This window comes from Ovis aries, chromosome X (assembly GCF_016772045.2).
Source record: "Ovis aries strain OAR_USU_Benz2616 breed Rambouillet chromosome X, ARS-UI_Ramb_v3.0, whole genome shotgun sequence".
Taxonomy (NCBI): domain Eukaryota; kingdom Metazoa; phylum Chordata; class Mammalia; order Artiodactyla; family Bovidae; genus Ovis; species Ovis aries.
The window spans coordinates 31,804,734-31,818,832 of NC_056080.1; the positions used below are offsets into that span (position 1 = coordinate 31,804,734).

At 37.2% G+C, this 14,099-nt stretch overlaps 1 protein-coding gene across 9 annotated transcripts in view; it reads right to left on the bottom strand.

Moving 5' to 3' along the window:
- DMD (dystrophin) overlaps window positions 1-14,099 on the bottom strand; it is a 2,668,835-nt gene that overhangs the window by 1,441,685 nt on the left and 1,213,051 nt on the right. For all 9 annotated transcript variants that reach the window (XM_060407875.1, XM_060407877.1, XM_060407874.1 and 6 more), the window contains one exon: window positions 4,396-4,541. In XM_060407875.1, the coding sequence (XP_060263858.1) occupies window positions 4,396-4,541 (146 nt within the window). The remainder of the gene's footprint in view (window positions 1-4,395; window positions 4,542-14,099) is intronic.

Consider the following 14,099-nt stretch of genomic DNA (forward strand, 5'->3'; position numbering starts at 1 on the left):
AGTAATAAAGGTTTAAGATTTTAAAATGGACAAAAATACCCATTACATACAACTGTTTTTAGATAAATTTCCAGGTTTTTTTTTACTGAATAGCTGATCATATTTTATACTCACATACACATAATTAAGTAAAACACATAATCTTATGGTTACATAATATTTATTTTGTGATATGTAAGTTCTTTTAAATTTATTATTTTATTTATTAAATTGTTACACTTGATTATTTACACAATACATAGTATGCACATACATTTTGAGCTAAGCAATTTATTGTGAGCCTTTTCCCATGTCATTAGTTCAGTTCAGTCACTCAGTCGTGTCCGACTCTTTGCGACCCCATGAATTGCAGCACGCCAGGCCTCCCTGTCCATCACCAACTCCTGGAGTTCACTCAGACTCGCGTCCATGGAGTCAGTGATGCCATCTAGCCATCTCATCCTCTGTCGTCCCCTTCTCCTCCGGCCCCCAATCCCTCCCAGCATCAGAGTCTTCTCCAATGAGTCAACTCTTCTCATGAGGTGGCCAAAGTACTGGAGTTTCAGCTTTAGCATCAGTCCTTCCAAAGAAATCCCAGGGCTGATCTCCTCCAGAATGGACTGGTTGGATCTCCTTGCAGTCCAAGGGACTCTCAAGAGTCTTCTCCAACACCACAGTTCAAAAGCATCAATTCTTCGGCACTCAGCCTTCTTCATAGTCCAACTCTCACATCCATACATGACCACAGGAAAAACCATAGCCTTGACTAGACAGACCTTAGTTGGCAAAGTAATATCTCTGCTTTTGAATATGCTATCTAGTTTGGTCATAACTTTTCTTCCAAGGAGTAAGCATCTTTTAATTTAAGTAATTGTAAAGTAAATGTCATTTAAAGTAATTATAAGTAAATGTCATTAAGTAATTTTTAAAAACATAGATTTTAATTGCTTCTGTAGTTCTTTTAACCATTTTTCATTATTACTTGTATAAATTAATTTTAACTTTTCTACTCTTTTCAGTTCAGTTCAATCACTCAGTCATGTCCAACTCTTTGCAACCCCATGGACTGCAGCATGCCAGGCCTCCCTGTCCATCACCAACTCCTGGAGTTTACCCAAACCCACGTCCATTGTGTCAGTGATGCCATCCAACCATCTCATCCACTGTCATCTCCTTCTCCTCCTGCCCTCAATCTCTCCCAGCATCAGGGTCTTTTTCAGTGAGTCAGCTCTTTGCATGAAGTGGCCAAAGTATTGGAGTTTCAGCTTCATCATCAGTGCTTCCAATGAACACCCAGTACTGATCTGCTTTAGGATGGAGTGGTTGGATCTCCTTGCAGTCCAAGGGACTCTCAAGAGTCTTCTCCAACACCACAGTTCAAAAGCATCAATTCTTTGGCACTCAGCTTTCTTTATAGTACAACTCTCACATCCATACATGACCACTGGAAAACCATAGCCTTGACCAGACGGACATTTGTTGACAAAGTAATGTCTCTGCTTTTTAATATTCAGTCTAGGCTGATCATAACTTTCCTTCCAAGGAGCAAGCGTTGTTTAATTTCATGGCTGCAATTACCAACTGCAGTGATTTTGGAGCCCAGAAAAATAAAGTCAGCCACTGTTTCCCCATCTATTTGCCATGAAGTGATGGGACCAGATGCCATGATCTTAGTTTTCTGAATGTTGAGCTTTAAGCCAACTTTTTCACTCTCCTCTTTCACTTTCATCAAGAGGCTTTTTAGTTCTTCACTTTCTGCCATAAGGGTGGTGTCATCTGCATATCTGAGGTTATTGATATTTCTCCCAGCAATCTTGATTCCAGCTTGTGCTTCTTTCAGCCCAGCATTTCTCATGATGTACTCTGAATATAAGTTAAATAAGCAGGGTGACAATATATAGCCTTGACCTACTCCCTTTCCTATTTTGAACTTTCTGTTGTTCCATGTTCAGTTCTAACTGTTGTTTCCTGACCTGTATACAGGTTTCTCAAGAGGCAGGTCAGGCAGTCTGGTATTTCCATCTCTTTCAGAATTTTCCACAGTTTATTGTGCTCCACACAGTCAAAGGCTTTGGCATAGTCAATAATGCAGAAATATATTTTTTTTTCTGGAACTCTCTTGCATTTTCAATGATCCAGTGGATGTTGGCAATTTGATCTCTGGTTCCTCTGCCTTTTCTAAAACCAGCTTGAACATCTGGAAGTTCATGATCCATGTATTGCTGAAGCCTGGCTTGGAGAATTTTGAGTATTACTTTACTAGTGTGTGAGATGAGTGCAATTGTGTGGTAGTTTGAGCATTCTTTGGCATTGCCTTTCTTTGGGATTGGAATGAAAACTGACCTTTTCCAGTCCTGTGGCCACTGCTGAGTTTTCCAAATTTGCTGGCATATTGAGTGCAGCACTGTACTTATTTTACACATGATAGTGTGTACCTCTTAATCCCATACTCTCATTTTGCCCCTCTCTCCTCTGGCAACCACTGGTATATTCACTATATCTGACTGTTTTCTTATATTCATTTATGTATTTATTTTTGCAATTTCACATGTAAAAATGATATCCCATTTTGTAAATTTGTACATCTTTCTCAAATTGAGCTACAATTTTTCATAGGAATAATAGTCATTTCTTTTTTTGGTGACTACCTGATTAATGACTTACTCAGACAGATGTTTTCCTTCTTTTGTTTTTCTTTAAGATTTGCTCTGGTACTTTTCCTGGTGGCTCAGATGGCAAAGCGTCTGTCTACAATGCCGGACACCCGGATTCGATCCCTGGGTTGGGAAGATCCCCTGGAGAAGGAAATGGCATCCCACTCCAGGACTATTGCCTGGAAAATCTCATGGATGGCGGAGCCTGGTAGGCTACAGTCCATGGGGTCGCACAGAGTTGGACACGACTGAAGCGACTTAGCAAGAGCAGCAGCAGCAGCAGCAGCAGCGGAATATCCATGATGCTCATCCATATTGTTGCCTTTGACAGGATTTTCTTCTGTTTTTAAGGCGGAATATTATTCTACTGTGGAGAAGGAAATGGCAACCCACTCCAGTATTCTTGCCTGGAGAATCCCATGGACGGAGGAGCTTGGTGGGCTACAGTCCACAGGTCGCAAAGAGTCGGACACGACTGAGCGACTTCACTTTCACATTCACTGGTACTTTTACAGTGCTGCGATCACTTCCACTGATTTTTGTGCTCCCCCATCATATATTTGTAAAGAGGTTTATTAAAATTTTCTACAAAATTTATGCCTGTTAAAACCTTTTTGAATTTTTAATCTACGTAGTAGTTTGTTTTGGTGTAACAGTTGACACAAGGTTCTGACTTCATTGTTTTCAGTAAGTTAATAATTCATTTTCTCAATAATAGTTATAATTTTCCCTTCATCACTGCTTTATGAATGGAAATATACTCTTCCATTCATCTGTGTACCATTTCTTATATGCTTAACCCACTCCCCTAATCCTATACCTGTGTACTGCTATGTTTTTTTACATTTATAGTTCTATTAAGTCACATAACTCTCAAAGTAAATTTTAAAATTATTCCAGGTGTTGGAAATAACAACATAAAAAGGAAAAAAGATTAAACAGTTATAGTTTGCTTTGTATTATAGTAGAGGAAATGGTTTAATTAGAATGATGTATACTGGGAAATGTTTAGAGATTTCTTTGAAGAAATACTTCTAAAATTATTTTTTTTTAGTAAATAGTATTCAATTCCCAAAACAGAACTGATACAACAAAGTTAAAGTTTTAACTTGTTTTCTCAATTCAGAAAATGTGGACATATTATCTCAGTTCTTAAAATATAATACACAAATGTGTTTTAATGCCTTACAAAATAAAATGTGATTAGATATACACCACAGGTTTTTTAGAGTTAGTAGGAAAGCATCCTAAAATCGCATACAAGTTACATCTTTCATTTCCAATATTAGTATTTTATTTCCTAATATAAAACTGTTAAAATACACTTAATAGAATTCCAAAAACTAATTACAATATTACATCAAACGAGTTTAAATTAAAACTAATTTTAAAACTACATTAATTTTACCACTTTCTGGTTGGAAATATGAGCTATAAGTCAGCAAGCAAAGGGGAGGAAATAATACCAGAGCTTTTATAATAATCAAAATCTATGTTTCTGAAAATACACATTAAGCAAGAAAGAATATGTATCATGCATAGATCATATCATTGTCTTCAAAGACGGAATCTTTATCTTAAGGAGAGAGCACAAATACATTAAATATTATGCTTTTATAGCCTTCATTTTTTCAGCTGGCCAACTGTCATACTTGCCACGATTATTTTAATTCTAGTATTGTATTAAGGTTATAACAATGTGACTGCTTGATAGATGAGCAAGACTTGAGAGATGTATCAAGATTTATAAAAAGTCACAGACCTGTAACTCCCCAAGTCTCTGCTGCATGATCTCGTATTCAGTGACAGTAACCTGAGGTATAGAGAGTTTGGTTTCTGATTGTTGGATCCACGTGAGGATGGTACTCATGGTCTCCTGATACCGCACGGTGGGTAAAGTGTCCAAAACTTTATCGAAAGGGAAAAAAAACAGAGAAACATTTAACCATTAAAAATTTTTTCATTTGTCTTTCTAAGTTGCCAGGAAACTCAATCATACTAATTACAAATATTAACAAAGTGTGAAAATCTGAAAATATAGAGTAGAATATGATTATGACAGAAACTATGCATATATGACATTCAATCTTGCAAGATTTGCATGGTTAAATTAATGCTTTTTAAGTTGAGGAAATAGAGCAACAGAGTAACTTGTCCAAAAATGGAGCAACAGAGAGGCTGAGTAACTTGCCCAAGGTAACACAAATGGTTGTTCGATAATCCAAGTAGAGTTCATGTATATTTGACTTTGAAGGCTATTGAAGGCTATCCTCTTTCTGTATCATTTGCCTTGGGGAAAAATAGTACCATTATCTACAGCAGGTGATATTTTAAATTATATCATTTCATATCTTATCTTACTAAAGAAACAATTTTTGTGCGCTCAGTGTATGTCAGAAACTTTAATAATGATCACACATATTATAGCTCTTAATTCTTACAATAAACCTCTGAGACATGCATTTTTCTTCCATTTACATTTGAGGAAACCTAGGTTATAAAAGAAGGCCAACTGATTTGCTCACAGTCAAACATCTAGTAAGTGTCATAGCCAGGATTTCAGCCAATATTATTTAATTTTACAGTCACACCCACCAACAAACAATGCATTTTCTCTAACATGTGTATATGTATGTATACACACATACATTCATTCCAATTATACATAGGGAATAAAAGTATATATGGGAAAGTACAATGTGTGCATTGTATATAGTTATATACGCTTAAAATCTAAAATGCATATGTTTATATACACTATTTATTACTATACATTATTTTGTATTTTACGCACACACCCATACAGATTATGTGACTAGTAGCTATACTGACCATGTTCAAGGTGGAGAATTTTGTTAGAAAACTGGAAATGATAAAAATGATCTTAAGTGGTTTAAGGAGGTTAAAAAAGAGATTATATTAAACATGCAATAAGTGAAAAGTAACAAAACAGTGGATGAGTTTCAAAGCAGATTAGATAGAGCTAAACAGAGAATTAGTAAATCTGAAGATAGGCCAGAAATAGATATGGAATGAAGCATGGAGGGACAAAAGAATGGAAAATAAAGATGAGAGAATAAAAGACATAGAAAAAAACAGCAAAATGAACATAAATGTATCCCAGAATCACAGAGAGAGATGTGGGACAGGAGCCATATTTGAAGAGATAATGGCTGAGAATTGTCCTAAATAGATAAAGCCACAGTACAAAATACTATCTCAAATCACTAGATCAGATGGCATTATTTAAACCATATTATTTTTAACAGATAGTGTATGGGTTTCACTTCTATATACCAATTCCTTCTAAACTTAAGGAGAAGAATGTAGGAAAGTATTTTGCATGCTAATTAGTGGCGTTTTCAAATGGAAAGTACATTTTTAGCAAGTGTGTTAGAGAGGGATACTGAGAATTGTACTCAATGGACTTATCTTTATTTGTCAGTTCATGCCCAAATTTATTTTTAGAGGCCTTTGTCAATCTGAGCACTTTTGATTTCATATGGAAGGATGTCAAAAGGTCTCTGTGGTACTTTAGACCTCCCTGCTTTCTTTCATACAAATAATGTGTCTCTGTCTCTATTGATGAGATACATTTGAATGCTAGGTAATTATTTATAAAAACAAAGATGACTCTCAGGAATAGTACTGAAGTAAAGGAGTACTTAGTTATGATGAAGCAGAGTTAGAAGGAGATGGGTCTATGGGTAGAGACACAGAGGAGGTATGTTGAATCGAACAATGCTACTTTCCCTTGGGGCAATGAGTGGGAAACTACATTTATCAGAAGCATGCTACAGGTGATACGCATCAGTTCCATTTTATCCAGAGGATTAATATATGTCGGAGAGAAAGATAAGTATATAAAGTATTGATGAAGATATTAGGGTTACTTTTATTTGAAAAAGATCAACAGGTTCTTTCATGAACATTGAACAGAACTGCTTCTCCATTCTGTTTGTACAGAAACAGGCTGTGTAGCATGACAATTAGCAAGTCTGATTCTGCAGTTCAGTAAGCCTGTGCCTTGGAATTGGTTCTCCATTCACTAGCTTTGGCAAATTACTTAACATTGGAGCATCTTTGACCTCATTTATAAAAACAGGGATGGAAATACTTTGGGGAGGATTAATGGAAGTCATTTATTATGCCTTCATTCAGCCAATATTTATTCAGTGCTCTGAGCACCAGGGAAGCAAGAAGTAAAAATTTTAAAAGCAAAGTCTTGGCTTTCATGATGCTCAAAATCTAATTGGTGAGTTAGGAAATTAACAGACAAATCAAGAGACTGTAATGACTAATAGTAATAAATGGGGAAATCAGAAACAAGTGGGGAAGATCCTCCTGGAAAATGCAATAAAAAGGAATTTAAGATAGATAATTAGATATGAAAATCTTGGGGTAAATGAGGATTTACACAAGGGTTGGTGAGCAATCAACAGATTAGCAATGGAAGCCACTATCATCTTCAAGATCAGAGAGACAAAGGGAGGAGGTGTGAGACTGTGTCACAAGAAACCAATAATTGGAACCACCCAGCAGGAGCTGAATTCACAGGGGGCTTCTCTTTGGGGATGCAGAGTCCTTGAGGTATACTGTTTCCAGAGGGGGCTAGAAATGGAGGATTCATTCTCAGTCAGTGATGGACATGCACCCTTAAACAATGAGAGGGGAAGAGGATACTGTAGATTCTCTCTTTTCACCTTCAGTATCCTCCAAGTGTCTTTCACTGACTAAATCAAGCAGGTAGCCAATTTAAACGAAGAATCCTAGGAAGTGTAGTTTTCATGGGAAGAGCAGGGAATGGCACTGAGAACAACAGACAGACAAAAGATCTCCCTGGAGATGATGGTGAGGGTGGGCATGGAGGGAGGGAAAGGAATTTGACAGGAGCAATCAAGTACATCAGTGGTTTTAGCAATATTCCATTTCTTAAGCAGTTCAGTATGCAATGGAGATTTATATTTTTTCATTATTTGAAAAAAGCCTATATGTTACAAAAACTCTTTGAATAAAAATATAAACTAAAATTAAAAAGGATAGAAAGTGACTCAGTTCAGTTCAGTCGCTCAGTCGTGTCCGACTCTTTGCGATCCCATGAATCTCAGCACGCCAGGCCTCTCTGTCCATCACCAACTCCCGGAGTTCCCTCAGACTCATAGTGAATAAAAAGTCCTCTCCTTGGAAGTACCACTTGGCAACAGACTTAAAAGCACTGAAGGAGGGAGCCTTATGAATACAGAGAGGAAAGGTTTCCAGGTAATATCAAGTCTCTGGAGGAGGAAATGGCAAACCACTCCAGTATTCTTCCCTGGAGAATCCCATGGACAGAGGAGCCTGGCGGGCTACAGTCCATGGAGTCGGACACGACTGAAGTGACTTAGCACAATTACAAGTCTAACAGTCCAAAATGGGAGAACACAGCAAGTGTAGCAAGAACAAAGTGAGCAAAGTAGAGTGTGGGGGGATAATCGGGTAGGGGAGTCGTTGGGAACTATGACCACAGAAGGCCTCTGTAGACCTTAATAAGATGCCTCATTTTATTCTAAATTTGTCTCTATATTTGCTTATTACTGCATTCATTGCTGGGTACATAGTATATTTGCTATTATTAGTAGCTAGAAGGGAGATGCAAGATAACAAGAAAGTGAAAGGAACACACTCAGGGCTAAGCAGAAAACTGTAAGAGTTTAACACAAAGTTTCATCTAGGTTAATAATACTGAATAGAGACACTCATGTTCTTTCGTTTTGCAGAGAGGAGTAGTTTCCTTTGAACTAATTTTATTTGAGAGAACCAGATACATAGCCAAACCAAAGATATTGCTCTGAAATAATTTACACATACACACAAAATGTCCACACATGAACACATACTATGCAAGCACATGAATATTCTAACACACACACACACACACAGAGTGAATTTGAAAGTTTTTTCCCACTTTATCCTACAAAGAGAGTTATGATCAGATGAAAAATCAAATTATAATAGATAAAGAATAAGGGAAATGGTATCAAAAAATATCAAATTGTTTTGTTTAGGTTTATTTAAACAGCCTTGCTTTAGTACTGGATAATACTAAAATCCCATGGAAGGAGAAGCCTGGTAGGCTACAGTCCATGGGGTCTCAGAGTCAGACATGACTGAGCGACTTCACTAATACTTAGTGGTCATTTAAAATATATATGAGGCATACTTTATTATATTACACAGCATATTAACTATGTATTTGGAAAAGTGTTTAGACTATACTGAGGATAATCTTGGTATTAGTAGTATCCTGGGGAAAGATTATAAGTGTAATTGTACCTACATTAAATGAGGAAATAAAGATTTTCAGATTTGTTGGCTTATTACCAAAGTGATAAGGTAGCATAGCACAATACAATTAAAAAATGGTTACTTAACTTATTTTATAATACTACAGATTGTCCAAACCTCAGTCAGCATCCACCTACATGTAATAGATCAAAGGAGGGAGGAAAGGAGATCAATCAATCGATCGATTGATAGAGAAGCAGACAAAATGCCATAAAGTGAAAAAATCCATTATTTTCAACACAGAGCAGCACACAACAAAAATCTCTAAAATCCAGAAGATGAACACTGAAACGTTCTAAATTATTCAATGATACATTTGATCAATCTTTCTTCTATTAACGAACAGAATTCTAGCTAGATGTTAGGAAATAACCACAATCCGGTATTAATATTTTTTTTCTTTCTGTTAATTTAAACAATATGTTAACAAAGCATGCATTATCTTGCATTATTCAATGAATAGTTTATATCACACAAAGTCAGGTTCTCTTCAAAACCCTGATGAAGTACTCAATCCAGACCACCATTGCTTGTGGGCTCTACATACCATGTTGCATGGATGGAAAATCTTATTCTGTATTCTGATTGGGGATATTTGGACACTTCTTTTCCTCGTTATCTGCATCCTGAGTAAATGCCTGGCTGTTTCACAGGTGCGATGCTTTGAGGAGAGCTAGAACTGAAACTTTCGTTTTTCACTTTCATGCATTGGAGAAGGAAATGGCAACCCACTCCAGTGTTCTTGCCTAGAGAATCCCAGGGATGGGGGAGCCTGGTGGGATGCCGTCTATGGGGTCGCACAGAGTCGGACATGACTGAAGCGACTTAGCAGCAGCAGCAGCAGAACTCAAAGGAGACCTAGCGAGTCCATAGTTTCTGAACTGCCTACCTCACTACCCCTCTACGGGTTCATCAACCAGGAAATCCTTACATCTGAAGAGCTGTGGGAATAGTTACCCAATGGGCTCCAATCTCACCTTTCAGTCCACTTTGCTTCTAAGGGAGGCCCTGATTTATCTTCCCTTTTTTAGCTTCCTTCTGATCTTTCAGTTTAATGAGAAGGGAAATATTTCAGTTTCTGAACTGTTGATCTTTTTCTATATAACTGCTTCTGATCAGTATTCCGATTCAAGACGTCAAGTCCTCCCACTGGGAGCTAAAGTAAACTCCCACTCTATTCTGAGAGAAGACAGGGCAACTTGTGGAAAGATCAAATGCCTTTGTTAGTATCTCAGAGGTAACTTATTTAGCTCAAGCAAAAACCCACACAAGGAAAGGGCCTTCCTAGTCTCCCCATGTGTACGTTTGCTTTCTTTCAATCTTTGTTGCTCAGTGTCTAAAAACGCAAAACTGATGTATGATTTTATATCACAGCATAAAATCCATCAGCATGGTTTCAGTTTTCTCCTGTTAATGTCTGGAATCCTCTCCATGGCTCTTAAGAGGTCCTTCTAGACTGTTGACCTCTCTAGGCTCACTTTGCATAACTCTCTGTCTCTGTGCTCCATGGACACAGGACTTCTGTCATTCTTAGCTAGCCAGCACGTCCTACCCTTAGTCTCACTAATTCCTTCTCATCTTTCAGCTTCTGTGTCCACCAGGTCATTCTCAAGGCAATCTTCTCAGATCTTCCCAGCCTGGATAAGGTTTCTTTATTTAGTTTCAGAGGCCTGGCCTTAGACTTTTCCATCCAAACACACATCTCAGATGTATAAAAATAGCCATGATTTTGTGATTAATGGCTGCATCTTTCCCAAGATTACAAGCGTTACGAGACCAAGGAACATGTGGTTTTAGTTTAGTGACCTAGCCCCAGCGACCACTATCTTGCCATGCAAGGACTCAGTATTCATTGAACAAATGACTGCAGATTAAAGAGTATAACCTTGAGCTTAAGAACAGAATGCTTTGCCAGCAACACAGAAGGAAACATGTGTTTGGTGAAGCATAGAATTTGAACATGAGAAGAAAGAATTTACCTGGAGAATTCAGACTAGTAAGTCTTTCTAATTCCTATGGAGCCTTCTAAATTCTGAATAGCTCAAATTGACTTTCTTATTTATCTCTCTTATCCTTTCTCACTGCAGTGGTTTCTAGATTACTAAGGTAGATGTTCTTTAATTTCAGTGATTTTTCTTTTTTTCCTGCTACAATTCATTTCTAAATTTAACATTTATTAGTCTGGCTAAAAATGAACAAACAGCAAAGAAAACATATAGTGCACCTCATATTGTAAAGACAGAGAAAGAGAGGATGAGAAAATGCACACACACGTGTTTTTGTTTTCTCCTGGAATTCTTTTGAAAAGGGAAAATATCATGATGTAAATTCTACCATTTTGAAATTGGATAAAGCAACAACTTTTATCACAGTCTAACCAGGAATGTTAGATTTCTATGGAAATATGAGCACCACTGCATGAAAAAACAGTCTCTCTCTCTCTCTAGCTCAGTGGTAGAGAATCAACCTGCCAACGTGAGAGTGTTGTGTTAGTCGCTCAGTCATGTCCGACTCTTTGCGACCTCATGGACTGTAGCCTGTCAGGCTCCTCTGTCCATGGAATTTCCCAGGCAAGAATACTGGAGTGGGTTGCCATTCCCTTCTCCAGAGGATCTTCCCGACCCAGGGATCAAACCTGGGTCTCCTACACTGCAAGCAGATTCTTTGCCATCTGATCTACCAGGGAAGCCCTACACCCTCAGAAGGTGCTCAATATTTGCTGAATGGATGAATGTTCTAAGGAAACAAGTACTTGCCCTAATCCCCAAACAGGCATAGTATATAAAATTCATAACAGCATAATTTATAATTATAAAAATCAGAACCCACATGCCCAGATAATAGCTATACAAATTAGAAATCAATGACACCATAAAATGCTAAGTAGCCATTAAACATTAAAAGTTTACTGAGAATATTTATAAACCAAGTGAAGAAATAGATGCAGGTCCAATCCCTAGGCTGGGAAGATCCCCTGGAGAAATAAATGGCAACCCAATCCCATTCCTGCCTGGGAAATCCCATGGACAGAGGAGCCTGGTGGGCTACAGTCCATGGGGTCACAAAGTCAGACATGACTTAGTGATTAAACAACCACAACAACTCTCTCTCATATGCATGATAAATATCTGTGTATATATAATATTGACTGTATTACATATGATTTATTAATTCATTATTTCAAGTATTTATTGATTGTCAATTATCTTTTGGCCTCTATACCTTTTAGGGATGCAATAATGAGGACAAGAGAGTTCTTGAATTCATTAATTTCATATTTTACTTATGGATCCAGATACTGTTCTGTGAAAGTCAAAGTCGCTCAGTCATGTCCAACTCTTTGTGACCCCATGGACTATACAATCCATGGAATTCTCCAGGCCAGAATACTGGGGTGGGTAGCCATTCCCTTCTGCAGGGGATCTTTCTGACCCAGGGATCAAACCCAGGTCTCCCACATTGCAGGCAAATTCTTTACCATCTGAGCCACCACAGAAGCTTCTATTTTACTCATGGAGCCAGGCAGTTTTCAATATAGTTTTGATCAAATTGTAATTAATTTTAGAAAAGAGAAATATAGAGTATTATGACAGTGAATAAGAGGAACATCATATATAGACTGAGAGCTTATAAGGATTAACTTTTGAAGAAAGATATGAATGGATAAGAATTAGCTATGCTAGGGCTCCTGGGAGAATTATATACACAAGATCTGAGGTAGGAAAGCCTATGCTGTCTTCAGTACATGAGACAGCAATATGGAGTAAGAAGAACAGAAGCATGAATGAGGCTGTGATTTGAGACAGGCAATGTCCATATTATGCAGGGCCATTGAGGCACCTTTAAAGTAAGAGCAAATGGAATTCATTGAACATATTACACACACAAAGCGAGATGGCTACATTTTCCTTCAGAAAGATAATTCTGGTTGAAATGTAGAATACAGGTTTCTTAGTATCAAGAATGAACATAGGGGAGATAATTTAGTGGTCCAGGCAAAAAAAAAAAAAAAATAGTAGTTTGGAGTTATGTGATGATAATAAATATGAAGTTTGGATGTGAGAGCTATTTAGGAGATAAAAAGCACAGACATGGAAATGGGAGAGGGAGTGGGTGGAGAACAGGGAATATCAAAATGATTCTGAGTCTCCTGATGGTGCAACTCCACAAGTATTGGTTCTTTTCTGTGATATTAGAGGGACCAAGAAGGTTGTTGATTGCATAGCTGCCCACCAAGAGCTTATCTTTCTGGAACTTACTAGGATGTCTAGATAAAAAAAGGTTAAGGAAGTAGTGGGACATATGAATCGAGGACTTAGAGGCTAGGTATGCAGATAAAATGTGACTCTTAATTTATAAGATAAAATTAAAGCCACACATATTTTATTCATGTTTGCCTCCTAGATGTAAAAATGAATTAATTAGCCAATGTGATTTACCTTGTAGTAGCTGAACAGTGATTATAAACTACACAGTTTATTTAACAGTGATTATAGAAGACATAGTTGATCTCATTTAAACTAGATGTAATAGAGAATACTAGTGAAGGATTACTAATTTTGTTTCAGATTAGAGTGAAAGAAAACAGTCTGGTGCAGAAGCTAGTTGCTGCTATAAGCTATAAGCTGCTCTACCTACCAGTCAATGAGATGTGTGTGGATGCTGCCCTTGTGATTCCAAAACAATAGCAGAACTAGTCCTACCCCATCTAGAGAAATCCCAATCTTTCTTTTATGGATAGAAATAGAGCTTAAAACTCAACTGATACTTCTTGCTCTTTACTGAAAGCAATAAGACAATAAACATATCCAATTTAATAACCAACCATCCTAAAAATTTATAAGAGTTCTATTGGCATCATTTGGCCCAGCCCAGGCCCTTGAAAAGCTGACTGGGTATTTAACGTTTAGCTATATATTGCTTATAAATCATGCATCTTAAAGATTCTTACAACAGTTTCCACAATTCTATTTGCTAAAGTGCCATTTAAAAATACAGATACCTTCTTAATGTTTTATGACTAAGGAAATATATCCTACCAAATTAAAGTTAATCCAAGTGATGGTAGTTTTGGAAGCATGTGCTGTGGATTATTGCAAAAGTAAACATTAAGAGTTACCATGTTGTATACTCTTACCTATC